The sequence below is a fragment of the Hydractinia symbiolongicarpus genome, chromosome 4, assembly GCF_029227915.1.
Source record: "Hydractinia symbiolongicarpus strain clone_291-10 chromosome 4, HSymV2.1, whole genome shotgun sequence".
In the NCBI taxonomy this organism is placed as follows: Eukaryota; Metazoa; Cnidaria; class Hydrozoa; order Anthoathecata; family Hydractiniidae; genus Hydractinia; species Hydractinia symbiolongicarpus.
The window spans coordinates 19814593-19827697 of record NC_079878.1 but is presented as its reverse complement, the minus strand read 5'-3'; the positions used below and the strand labels follow the sequence as shown (position 1 = coordinate 19827697).

Here is a 13105-nt window from a genome sequence, read left to right as displayed (position 1 = left end):
TTTAAATTTTAACGATAACTAACCATTACCAGAACGCAAACACAACGTGCGTTGAAGTGCGTAAATATAATAACCCTCCAAGCTTCAAAAATCTTTGGAATCACGTATCGAATCTGCGGTTAACGTGAGAACGAATGTTGAGAAAGTAATATAAACTATTTTAACAAATATTGACCCATTAACAAAGGTGGATCCGGCTCGGTGGACCAAAATGTAGAATATTACACACTCACAGGTAAACCCCGGGCGTTAATCCTATTATAGTGTTACCAAATACAAAAAAGGTCGGTACAGTAAGTATTCAGCTCCTTGAATGTCTAATAATATCAGTTCCATGTGTGATTTTATAAATGAAAATTCAGCTAATGCTTCTGCTTTTTGAACTCTCTCTTCAAAATCGAGATCTTCTTCTTTAATTTCGGCAGCAATTCCATCATTATTCACATACTTGGGAAAAAACTCAGAAATGAAATCCTCAATTACAACAGATTTACCATTTTTAGTTATTTCCAGTTCTGTACACGCAAATGTCCAAAATGACTTCCCAACAGTGCACTCGCTGAATTGATATGTTAAATTCTTGGCAAGGAAATGCTATGCACAGCTTTGCGGCAGAGTGTTTCTACAGTTTTCTCGGGACAGTGAGTCAATGCAAAATTCCAACAACTAAAAAGCTTCTGTTGCATTTGTTGTTTTGCTGATAGCTTTTCCAGGATTAAGCATTGAAGAAACAGACATTATACCGAGAATGGCATTCTGTCTGATATTTTTGGTCGTTTTGCAGAATATGGTATGTCATCATTTTCTTTAACTTTCGCGAAACGAAGGGCCATTTTTGGAAGCAAGTACATCACACACCATATCTTAGTGTGTCAAACGTTCTTGAAATGATGATAGCATGCAGCTTTAATATTATTGAGCGTTATTTCATCAAATAGGTGCGTCACAAATTCTTGAGGCTCAATACGCTCATATTTCATCGCTTTAACAGAAGCCTTGCTTGCCAATCGTTGTATTATCATTGATGATTTTTTACCGTACCTTTGACCTAAACTATTTCATGCAATTTTAACATGCGGAGACGGAAAAGGTAATACATCAAAACAACATTTGACAATTATCCATATATTGGAATAATTACTTCTTCTTAAGAGCGGGAAAAAATACAATAGAATTTCAAATTTTAGCGTTGTATTCGGTAATTGACAATATTGATTTCAATTACATTTTGTTGTTTTTATTTTTATTTTTTTATCTGTATATTTCCTCTCATTTTATTTTATTTTATTTCATTTCAAGTTAAGTTATTAAATTATTTTTCTGTAAAATTTATCGTGGTAACGCTAGGCCACCATACCTCTGCCTTGTACCTCAAAAATCCATCCTTAGTGTTCACTTTTTTGAAGTCCAACTTCGTCTTTGAACATATATAATAAGGGAACTTGAATCTACAGAGACCATCCTTACCTTTGAGACAATAACGTGAATTACATACATGTTTCTGCACAGAGTTGGTCAAGTTGGAATAATCTAGTCATGTAATTCATTTCCTAATATGTCAGCAAAAGAGATTTAACAGGTATGAGTTTGAGGTTTAGAATAAACAGAGTCCTCTGGATTAATAGTAGTAATTAATCAATCAACATAGTTGCAAACTATTTGTTCTACAAATCGACCTAACTCAATGTCATAATCTAGAAGAAGACGATCGTCATCTGGTAGATCTGGTAGATGTTACACATTATTTTTCGAACTCAAGAACCTTCTAGTGCAAAATTGGTTAACTCTACCAAACCTGGATCATTTATCAATTTTGGAAGGCCGTGATAATGGATAGATCTTTGAAGTACGGTGAATTCATATGTAAAAGAAGGCCAGAAAGCACCTAGATAATAATACAGTCACGATTTCACGAAAGTTCTTTCAGTAACAAACCAATCAATCAAGTGAAGATTGTCAATGATTGCAGTTCTAATTTCTTCACTAGTATTGGTGCCCAAAAGTCCAAGCAGTTCTGACAGTTCTGGCCTGTGGTATTCTGCCATTAAAAGTGCGAAAATAATTGTAGGTACTCCAACCTGCCGTAGTGTAGCATGAAGTTCCTGCCGAACTCTGTTCCATTATAAATTGAAACCGGTTATTTTCTTGGTATAATAAGGTATCTTTGACATTAAACTGGTACTGGTTGCATTATTAGCCAATCTTAGAATTCTTCTAAAGTGAAATCCAAATCAACAGGATTCCGTTTAATATACAAATCACCTTTACTTAATATACGTTTCTTGTACAACATATTAAATGCCCAATAAACAAATCTTGGATGTGCAGCAAACCGAGATTACCATTTTCCCTAAACCACCTCAGCAAATTAAAGCAAATGTTTCAACTTGAGTGAAAATGATTCAGTATCATTTGCAGATATTAGACGAACTATTGACAAGGGTGTTGGGTCGCCTTGGTCATCTGAAAATAATGTAGGGAAAGCCATAGTAGCAATATAATTAGTACCAAACTCACTCAAGGAACATTCTCCCAGCATATCAGTCCCAGTCTTGCTTCTGACCTGTGTCTACAGGAATATCATTCCCTGAAAGCTCATGCATACTACTAATACTCACATCATGCAGTGTAGTGATGATGTCATCTTCAGGAAATTGCAATGCTCTGCTTTTATCAAGGATAGCATTATGATATAAGGGGTTTTATTGCGCCAAACACCTTAAAGCAGTAAGAACTTTTTTACGTCCAACTCTAAAATCCTTAGATCGGTAATTATTTTCATTGGAAACAAACGGTATAATTGGAAGATCAGAAACATGATTTGAAAGGACATCTGAAATTTTCTTTACATGAGATGGGAATGGTATAAGATGCCCTTTATATGCCCGAGGCTTGCAGTAAACATTCATCACTGGAAACGCCCTGGATATTAACATTTCTTCCATCTGAGTTACACCAGCCAACTTTTTTGGTAAAGGTTAATGTATCATATTGTTTTCAACACTGAAGTTTTTTGGGTTTACTTTGTCACGTATCCACTTTGCACAACAATTCCCTTTAATATCTGGCCAGACCTCCTTAAAAATAGAACATTGGCCGTTTTCAATTTTTTTTTTTTTTTATGAAACTTTGCTATCAAATGCAAAGCAAAACTTGGTTGATGGTAAAAAATGAAACTTTCGAAAATCATCGATGTTTGAAAAGGAACGAAGTGGTGACGTGTGTGACACTTTTACATTCTCATGTTTTTTTGTTGACTTTAGAAAAACATGATTTTTGTTTTATTAGCTTTTTTGAGAGCCAGCTGAATTTTAAGTCAGACAACAAGCATAATTAGGTCATAATTTCGAAAAAAAATCAAATATTTTGAACTAAGTTTTTTCACTTTGCTCTTCTCAGTTGTTTCACATTTTTTGAAATCTAATAAGTAATTATTTTTGTATATTATTGGACTATCGAGAGCATGGGTTGGACGGGGTATATTAATGACCCTCTTCCAATCTGATCTAGACTGTGTTAGATCTAAACTCAACTTCCTCTGTATCAAGTCTGTCCTTATAACCTCCTGCCAAGTCTTTCTCGGTCTGCCTCTGGGCTTTGCCCCAGGAACTATCAAGTCTCTACACTTTCTTACCCAATTATCCTCCTCCATTCTTTCCAAGTGCCCCAGCCAATTCAATCTTCTTATCTGGATAACATCTTTAATTCTACGGAGACTTAGCCTGCTTCTTAGCTCATCTGAACTCTTTCTGTCTCTCAGACTGGCGTTACACATCCACCTAACCATTCTCATATCATTCCTTTCTAAACGGTCAAGATCTTCCTGCTTCACTGCCCATGTCTCACTACCGTACAACATAACATTTCTTACACAGACCTCATACAACCTACCTTTTACCTCAATTGACAGGACTCTGCTAGTCAACAAAGGAAGTAACTCTCTGAACTTTTTCCAAGCAGAACCTATCCTGCAAGTAACACTTCTTCCAACACCCCCTTCACTGCCCAACATATCACCTAAGTAACAGAAGTTCTCAACTATCTCTAACCAGCCACTGTTGTACATCATTAAAGCTGGAAATACTTCATTCTCTATAATCTCACCTTTGCAACGCTTGCATACAAACTGAATGTCAGCTCTTAACCTTCCACTAATACTACTGCACTTCTTATGTACCCAATGCTTGCAAGTCTGACAAAAAATTGAGTTACTACCAACCCCTTTCCTGCAAACTCCACAAGGCCACTTTCCAACTACAAGGTCACACTTGGCTGCAATGCTACTAATCATGACTTTAGACTTTGCTGTGTTTACCTTTAGCCCTTTCTCTTCTAGTCGTTTCTTCCACTTCTCAAACTTTTTAACTAATTCTTCCATCGACTCTGCTATGAGAACCAAATCATCTACATACAATAACTCCCATGGACAACCTGTTCTGAACTCCATCGACAGCGCTTCTAAGACTAGAACAAACAACAAAGGACTAAGTACAGAACCCTGATGTACACCAACATTTACACTAAATTCATCACTAAGTGAATCGTTAACCCTGACACGACTTCTAGCATTGCTGTACATAGACTGTACTATCGTAACTAGCCACTCATCCACACCTAATTTTCTCATAGCCCACCAAATAACTTTACGTGGCAATCTATCAAAAGCTTTCTCTAAATCTACAAAGGCAAAATGGAGATTCTTTCTCTTTCCTAAATACTTTTCCTGAAGCTGTCTGATTAAAAAAATTGCATCTGTAGTACCACGCCCAGGAAAAAAACCAAATTGCATCTTATCTATTCTTTCTCTAAGTAACTTATCAATCACTCTTTCAATAACTTTCATTACTTGATCAACCTCTATAGTTACCCCTTTCTAATGCATCACCCTTGCCCTTAAACAATTCACTGTTACACTCGACTGCCACTCACTCGGAATAGCACCATCCTTTATAATCTGGTTGGCAAGACATGTAATAAGCTCAACCCCAATATACCCAGATGCTTTTACCATCTCTGCAACAATACCTGATACTCCTGCAGCCTTGCCAATCTTTAATTTCCTAATATTCTCCACTACCCGTTCTGTCTTGATCTGCATAGCTGGCCCTTCTACAACATCATCATCAGACAAATTATCCTCGTCCCAATCAAACTCAGTGTTAAGCAACCTCTGATAATGATTCTTCCAAGCTACCCTTTTCTCCTCCTCTGTGCTAGCCAAAACACCTTCATCATTACGTATACACTTCTCACCTACAACATCTTGATTAGTCTTCTTCATTTGCTTTGCTTAGATTAACAATATAACTTCGAACATTCAACCTTTGTTCGCGTACATTACATGTAACCTCATTAGTCGAAAAATTTGTGATCTAAATGTGCTGGCCAATATTTACTTAAGTTTTCTGGTGCTTCTCCTGCGGAGCGCAAGACATATTGAATAAAAGAATTAACAGAACTTTTATATTGATCTTCACACGCTTCACAGATAACTTCGAAAGAACAAACAGACAAAAACATAGCACTTTCCAGTTCATTGGAGAACTCAAACACATTAGAAAAACACCTCAATAAAACTGTCAATTGCGCAACTAAATACACCGGGTGTTTCTAACACGGTATTCATAAGATGATAATGACTCGGAACAAGTGTCATTTTTCAACTTTTCCTCTTATCGTAAATTACGAGGTTCAATTGTTGTTGAGTTTTACATCCACCCAAGCCTTCACGCTCAACTATTATACCGCGTTGGAATGAAAACAAAATAGAAATATTCGAAAGGAAAGAACTTACTTTTCGTTGAACTTGGATAACCAGAACGGGTATCTCAAAAAGAAAGAAAAAAAAGAGTGATTACACACGCTTTTCCATCGGATCAAGCGAATCAATCCATTAATAAATCAATCAATCAATTCATTTATTTATAGTCGATAATGTACAATAGTAAAACATTTTAAAATTTAGATATAAATAAAAATAAAATAAAATATATAAAAGCCTATTAAGGCTAATTTAAATCGACTTTAATATTGTATATATTGAAATAAAATAAATAATCTATATTATAATACCCGCATAGGTCTGTCTGTCTGTCTGTCTGTCTGTCTGTCTGTCACGCAAAATGGTAGCTTAGCTGCGCAATAGCGAGAACACGCAATGATACGTAAATTAAAGTCATCCACTAAATTCTGGTACAGACTAAAAGCGCGCTTGTTTTTGTATTGCGTCGAATCCAAATATCTTCGTCATTAATATTATACTTCGCGGTGATATCTCTTATCACGTAATCAACAAAGAACAGGTCGTGCTTAGTATTATCGCTGATGTGGTAATGGTACCGAAACTGAACTGGCTTAACTATTGCACAATGCAAGGTAAACTGTTTACCTAAAAAATGCTGACTGAACCTCATACTAAAAAATAAGAACGACAAAATCTACGACATATCCAAATATATCTTGCAGCAAGCTTTCGCCAACGCCCAGGTTGGCATGTTCACACTGCTTCTAAATTTTATTTTACAAGTTAGAGATAAAATACTAAACATAATAGGATATAATAGGAAGAAAATAGAGCTATTATAATAATTCTAAAGGCATAGATTTTACCGTGTTATTTAAAATGGGACGGTCACGCTCAATTAATAAGCTCTCCATCAGAGTAAGTTTAAAATCTTTAGACTCTTCCGCAAGTACTGAGAAGTTGTGAAACGATGCTGGAGAGTAATTACAAAACATTAAATGTTCGAGAACGGCACTGGCCTGGGGACCAAGTTTAACGCGTTTACCTGTAAGTGCAGAAATACCTAAATGCTCAGACATACGGACTTTAAAATGGCGTTTTGTTTTGCCATAATAAGTGGCGTTGCAGCCACTACACTTAAAACAGTAAACGAGGCCGGAGCGTAACGATTCGGGTATTCTGTCCTTAAAGGCAAAGCAGCTACGTAGCCTCCTTTTAGAAAAAAATATAAGTTTAACATTACAATGTGCCAGTTTCTGCTTAAACAAACGGTGCAAACGTGTTCTAATTTGTAAGGTAATCTTTCCTAAAAAAGGTAAAACAAGGACTAACTCTTTCTTAGGAGCAAGGGACACTTGTTCCTTCGGTTCGTAATTTCTGCTCTTGAAAATTCTGAGACAGAATTCAAAAACCTTTGAAGGGTATCCATTCCTTCCAAGAATAGTCTTCAACTGAGATATTTCTACATGAAATTTATTAAGATCTGAACACAGATGGTAACAACGATAAAGTAAAGAAAAAATCAAGCCGTGTTTATATTCCAAAAAAAAAAAAGTTAGTATAAACTCCACTAAATATTGGTTTCCTATATACGTTGGTGACAAAAGAATCACCTTCACGCATGACGCAAACGTCCAAGAATGGCAAAACCTTATCACATTCTTCTTCAAACGTGAATTTAATATTCTGATGCCTAGAATTAATATATTCATAAAAATTTTTGAACATGCTTTGAACATGAACCTCATACTTTGGTGTTATAGCAACATTCTGAGAACAGTCCAACTTTGAAGTTGAAAACACTGACTTAACATGTTGACATTCGCCTCAGCAATTGCCGAGTACCGACGTGGATTACGAAAGGGTGTCCTTTTTGTGTGTTTCGTATCAAAAGAGTTTCAAACTGCAAATCTCTATATTTTTCTAGAGTATATATTTAATGTTTTATTATTTTGGATAGCTATGTGTAAAGCAGTTTTGCAGACACGTATTAAAAGCAAGATTGAGAAATAAAATACATAAAAAAGTTATTGGCCTATAATTACGTTTAAAAATAATTTACATTCAAGCATATCTGTACATTATCTTTTGCCGCCAATATGTTTTTTTATGAATATACACCTATGAAAACAACCATTTCATTTAAAGTAGTAGTGCATACATAAACAAATTATAATGGCAGATTATTGTTTGCATTTATATTTTGTTGTCATCAATGTCACCATGAATAAATTTCATAAGCAGAAAAAAAAATTAACGTCAGTAAAACAAGATTTAGCAAAGTTTTTATTTTTTTGAAACGAATACAAAATAGATTTTTTGCATTTGTAGTATTTACAGCTTTCTAACAATAGTATTATGCTATATGCTAAATTCTTTAAAAAATAACGTTACTTTGTATGGCTAGCTATTGACAATTTTGAAGGGATGTTTATCAATATTCAGCTCTTTAAAGCACTATTAGATATCTATTAGATATATTCTAGTCTGTCTACAGGCCATAATATATTGGACGAGACATTTCATTTCTAAAGGGGGATTTTCACCAAGCGAATTGAACGGCAAATTGTATCTGAGCATGCGCAGTTTTGTTTGTTTTGATTTTGCATTTAAATATTCGCTTTCGAAAAGTAGAAACAGTTCCTACTTTTTCGCGGCTAAAGGTTTGGCTGCTAGTTTTTGACCAATCAGAACGCGGTTAACTAATGTAAACAATGAATTTGGCGCCTAATTTATTTTGTGGTGAAAATTAAAACGCGAATTCGTCATCGAATCCGCCGTTCGATTCGCTTCGTGAAAATCTCCCTTAAAGAGCAATATTGACACGCGGCAATGCTTTCAAGAATTAAGAGTTGCAAATAAATCCAAAAAGAAAAGCGACGATCAATCTATAAATCTATTCACAGAAACAACTTTCTGAACAAATTATATGTTTACACAGTAGTTCAGGTTTATGGAAAAAACATTTTTTATTGAAGTTAAGCGAACTCCTTAATTTCAAATTCGAATTAAGGAAAATATAAAATTAGTTTCATTTCTCCTTCTTAACAAAACCAAAGTGTATTAATATCACTTCAATAACGCAGACTCAATTACAGAAGTACTTTAGGAGTACATTTCATTATACAAAAAACGTCTTTTTCTCCTTAAATAACTGACAAGGTATTATTATATAGTAATGAATACTATGAGACATACAGATGACATCAATATGTTTTATGTGACGTTACTAGGAATAGCATCAGCAATAAAAATACCATCATTTTAAATCTCACTTGAGGATGTAGAGATATCATCGTTTTACTTTCTGTTGCCATATCTTCCGGTTTATTACGAAACTTTGTAAAAACGCTGTATTTATTTAATATATTGAGTTTGTATGATTTCATATTCGGACCAGTACGCGATGACAATTTACACCATTTTAAGGATGGTTTAATGACTTTAAACTGTTAGGATCAACATTTAAGGGGAGAAAATGGAGCTCCGCGACCTTCAACCCACTTCCTCGACAACTAACATGTATATCTAAACGATTTTCTTCTGAATCTGCACAATTTAAAATTGTTATTTTCACAACCTTTACATTAAACAGACAAGTGTTTTTTTTTTCATTCCGCAGAATTTTTTTGATAAACTGGTGCATAATAAATATAAAATAAAATAATAAATAAAAATATTTATATAAACAACTTTTTGTGACAACAAATCTTTACTTTAATTCTTAATGAATCGATTGACCTTATCCGAAAACGGACAGAGAAAGTTCTTGCTATCGGGCCGTGTTATCCGCGAAAACAAGCATCTGTAGTACGTATAGTACGTCAAATACAGGTATGAAAGGTCGCTGACGATATTATACAGCTGATGATCTTTGCTGATTGACTTGCAAATACAACTTGGTGGTTTAGGATCAGGATAGGTTGGTACTAAGACAGAGGTCAATTTAAGATTTGACTTTGGATGATCACATGGTGCAGTTTCCAATTTCTAGGAAAACAGATGGAAATTGAAGGCGCTTTGTGCTGATAACATTGCTGATATTGATATACAAGCTTACGAATTTTACCACAGTTCGACAAAAAATCCAATGACTCAACACATTGTTTAAACAAAGCACAAACAATGGTAATGGTTACTACCATATGTTACGCTCAGAGAAGTTTTGTGGTTGCGACAACTACAGTAACCTACCTGTATTGTGGCAGAGTATTCCTTGATGTCACCAGCAACTCGATTGCGTATTGCTTTGATCAGAGACAGAACATTCTTTCGTCCTTTAATGCTCTTATCTTTGTTGATAATCTGCTCAAGAGTGATTAAGTACTGTTTGAACGCATAGACGCTGAGGGATAACACCTCTACCATCTAGATACAAAAACATTGATACTTTTAATTTTAAAAAAAATATTTTCCTATTATCAATGAAATGTTTTTAATTTGAAAGTACTTACACTCTTTCGAAAAGGATTAAACTTTCCTGCCCATAGTCGTGCTTTACTGTAGTAATTGCACAGACGAATATTGCAATTTTTTTGTTTTTTCGAATTGAGAAGGTTAGCCTAAATCGATAAGAAAACAAAGCATGTATTTCAAATTCCGAGACAATCCAAACAAGTGAAAACATTTTAAAAGACTTACAAATGTCATTTGGAATCGATTTATATCAGCAATTGTTGTTTGAGTTATCACAGCTAGTTTATTGACAATCACTGCCTCACCACAACGTTGACTAATTGTTGTGCGAACCAACACCGCAATAAGCATACCTAAAATTATAAAAATCATATGATTAATTCTTGCAACCAAAGAAATAAATCCCTTCCAAGAAGGTTTTCCTGGTAACTTTCACAGCGGATAAATCCATCAACATGTGCCGAAGTAATCCCGATGACGAAGCACCTTTAAAATAATAAAGCATGGCATACCAATTACTATCTTCATTCTTTCTAATTCTGCTACTTGTGAACAGGTAGATAATTTTGATCGTTCAAATCAAAATGTGAGGAACGTTACCTTCGCTGCAGTATTTATAGGGAAATTGTTACTGTGACGTAATAGGGCTTCAGAGAAATATCCCCTTTAAAATTTAGGCTGCTTTTGTTTGCTTTCAAAGGCAATCAGTTTCATGGAAATATTGCAGACACACTTTTGACATAATTATTTAATTTTCGTCAAACAGCGAAGTTGTCATATATTCAAATAATTTCCCAGTGACGTAGTAGAAAACGCTACTGCCGGCTAGCTGCATCATTGATTTTTCATTAGCTATACAAATCCGACCCGCAGTTTTTTATTCTTCTCAATTATCATTAATACATTTTGCTTTAAAAGTTCTTCTTGTCAGATTTACTTGTTTCTGTCAGGTCATTCTGTCACCCATTTCTGTAATAATGTCGGTTGTCTGTCTGTCACGAGGAATATTTCGTGCTAAAGATACACGAAAGAGCAATATTTAAAATGGCGAAATTCTGATGTCCGAAGTAAGTACAGGCTAACAGTCTATATTAAACACCTGCTGTTTGTAAAGTAGAAACCGCAAGTGGAGAAAGGGTGTGTGTTTAGTACGGGCGTACGACTAGTTATTAATATTATTTTCAACGCGAGAGCTTTTAGTTCTGGTTTAAATTTCAACGGGGAAAATTTTTAACTTAGAGACAAGTAACAAAATTGGACGTCTTTCAATTCTTGTTCTCATTTGTACAATATAAAAAAATAAATACGAAAAGGAAATATTTTAAAACGGTTTAAGAAGTGGGACTGACCCGGAACCTAGTAAGTCAGGGAACGGGGCAAATAATTTTAGAAGTCAAAGGCAAAAAGAGACGAATTCTATTTAAATACATACTCCTTATAATTAATTAAAAATAAAGGTTCCAAATAGACTTATTTCCTTCCTGGTGTTATATTTCTTTCCTTGAATTTTATCTATCTCATATGATATGAAATTTTTTTAGGAATTAACTTCCGTTTATTCATTTCCAGCACTGGTCTGGCCAAGGATTTTGGTATAACATTCTAAGAATATCATTTAGTTAAGAGCATTATAAATTTTGTTGTTATAAAAGAAAAAAATTATCTCATTACTATGGCTAAATATACAACGAAAATACAAGTGACAAAAGAGATGTTTTATAAATAGAATACTAAAATTTTAGTGGAAATTATTTGCTGAAAACCACGTGCGTTAGAACAAAAAAAAATATCAGAAAACGACTTTATTTTAGAAACAATTTCAAGTTAACTTTTATTGAAAGTTGTGCTTCTACATTTCCATTTCTAAGAATCCGTAAAAAAACAGTACGAAGAATGTAACAAAAATGCTCAACGAGTTTTTATCTCTTTGTTACTTTACATCACAAATTAATTAAAATGTTAAAAAAAAATAATTTTGTACCGCTTTTTGTACCGCTCTCAAGAGTTTTCAAGATTTATACGTACGTTCAGGAAGTTTATCATTTTGTCCTTCTATGTATTGTATATCAAACGATTATCTTCAGCAATCGTTTATATGAAAAAAAATGCAATGTGAGCAGTCTTTCGTTCTGTTATGCCATCATTTCAGTAACTTGCAAAACCATTAATGACTTTTTAGGAGCTGAAAAATCAAAAACAAAAAAACTGAGAAGATCTGACACTTACAATGCTTACAGGAGGCATAAATAAAGCAAGGGAGAAACAATTGGTTGACAGGCTTCAGTCTACGTGAGGGATGGGGGTGTATTACTTCAGAAATGTGAAGACTGTGTACATCAGCAAGTGAGTTGTTACATGGGAAGTATGTCAATTTAAATTCAATGAAATTAGCTGTCACCTAAAATAATTTAAATATTGTAATCGTTATCTTCTACTCGGGCTTTTTTCTCTCGATGTTTATCACGTAACAGTGATCAGCGAACTGTATTATACTGTATCGCAACCAAAATCTTTTACTTTATTTTTGTGAAATTTTAATTTAACTACCTGCTATGAAAATTTCCCAATAAGGAAAAAATGAAGATTATGACAGGTGTTGCCATGCGGATTACAAAAGTCACTTGTTTTTGTTTTAAAAGGATTTATATAGCTATATCATTCCATAACTGCTGTGCAATTACTTAAAAAAGAATACTCTGACGGCCGACGTTAATCATTAAACTCAACTTTGACTTTAGGCTTATAATTTTTTACATTTTTTTTTGTTCTGTTGGTTCGCACAACGATTAGCCAACGTTGTGGTGAGGCAGTGATTGTCAATAAACTAGCTGTGATAACTCAAACAACAATTGCTGATATAAATCGATTACAAATGACGTTTGTAAGTTGTTTAAAATGTTTTCAAAATGTTTGAATTGTCTTGGAATTTGAAATACATGCTTTGTT

At 34.2% G+C, this 13105-nt stretch overlaps 1 protein-coding gene across 1 annotated transcript; it reads right to left on the bottom strand.

The window, feature by feature from the left end:
* Nucleotides 1–9274: 9274 nt before the first annotated feature.
* On the bottom strand, nt 9275–11006 carry LOC130640673 (uncharacterized). Its single transcript, XM_057447192.1, has 2 exons — nt 9938–11006; nt 9275–9733 (listed from the first exon to the last, which is right to left on the bottom strand). The coding sequence occupies exons 1-2, from the start codon at nt 10109–10111 to the stop codon at nt 9461–9463; spliced, it is 447 nt and encodes a 148-aa protein (XP_057303175.1). The 5' UTR covers nt 10112–11006; the 3' UTR covers nt 9275–9460.
* Between the last annotated feature and the right edge of the window lie 2099 nt (nt 11007–13105).

Excerpts from the sequence above, each read along its gene's own strand:
- LOC130640673 (XM_057447192.1), bottom strand. The coding sequence starts at position 10,111 with ATGGTAGAGGTGTTATCCCTCAGCGTCTATGCGTTCAAACAGTACTTA. Across the intron at positions 9,734-9,937 it reads AATACTCTGCCACAATACAG|AAATTGGAAACTGCACCATG; the intron begins GTAGGTTACTGT and ends CTGTTTTCCTAG.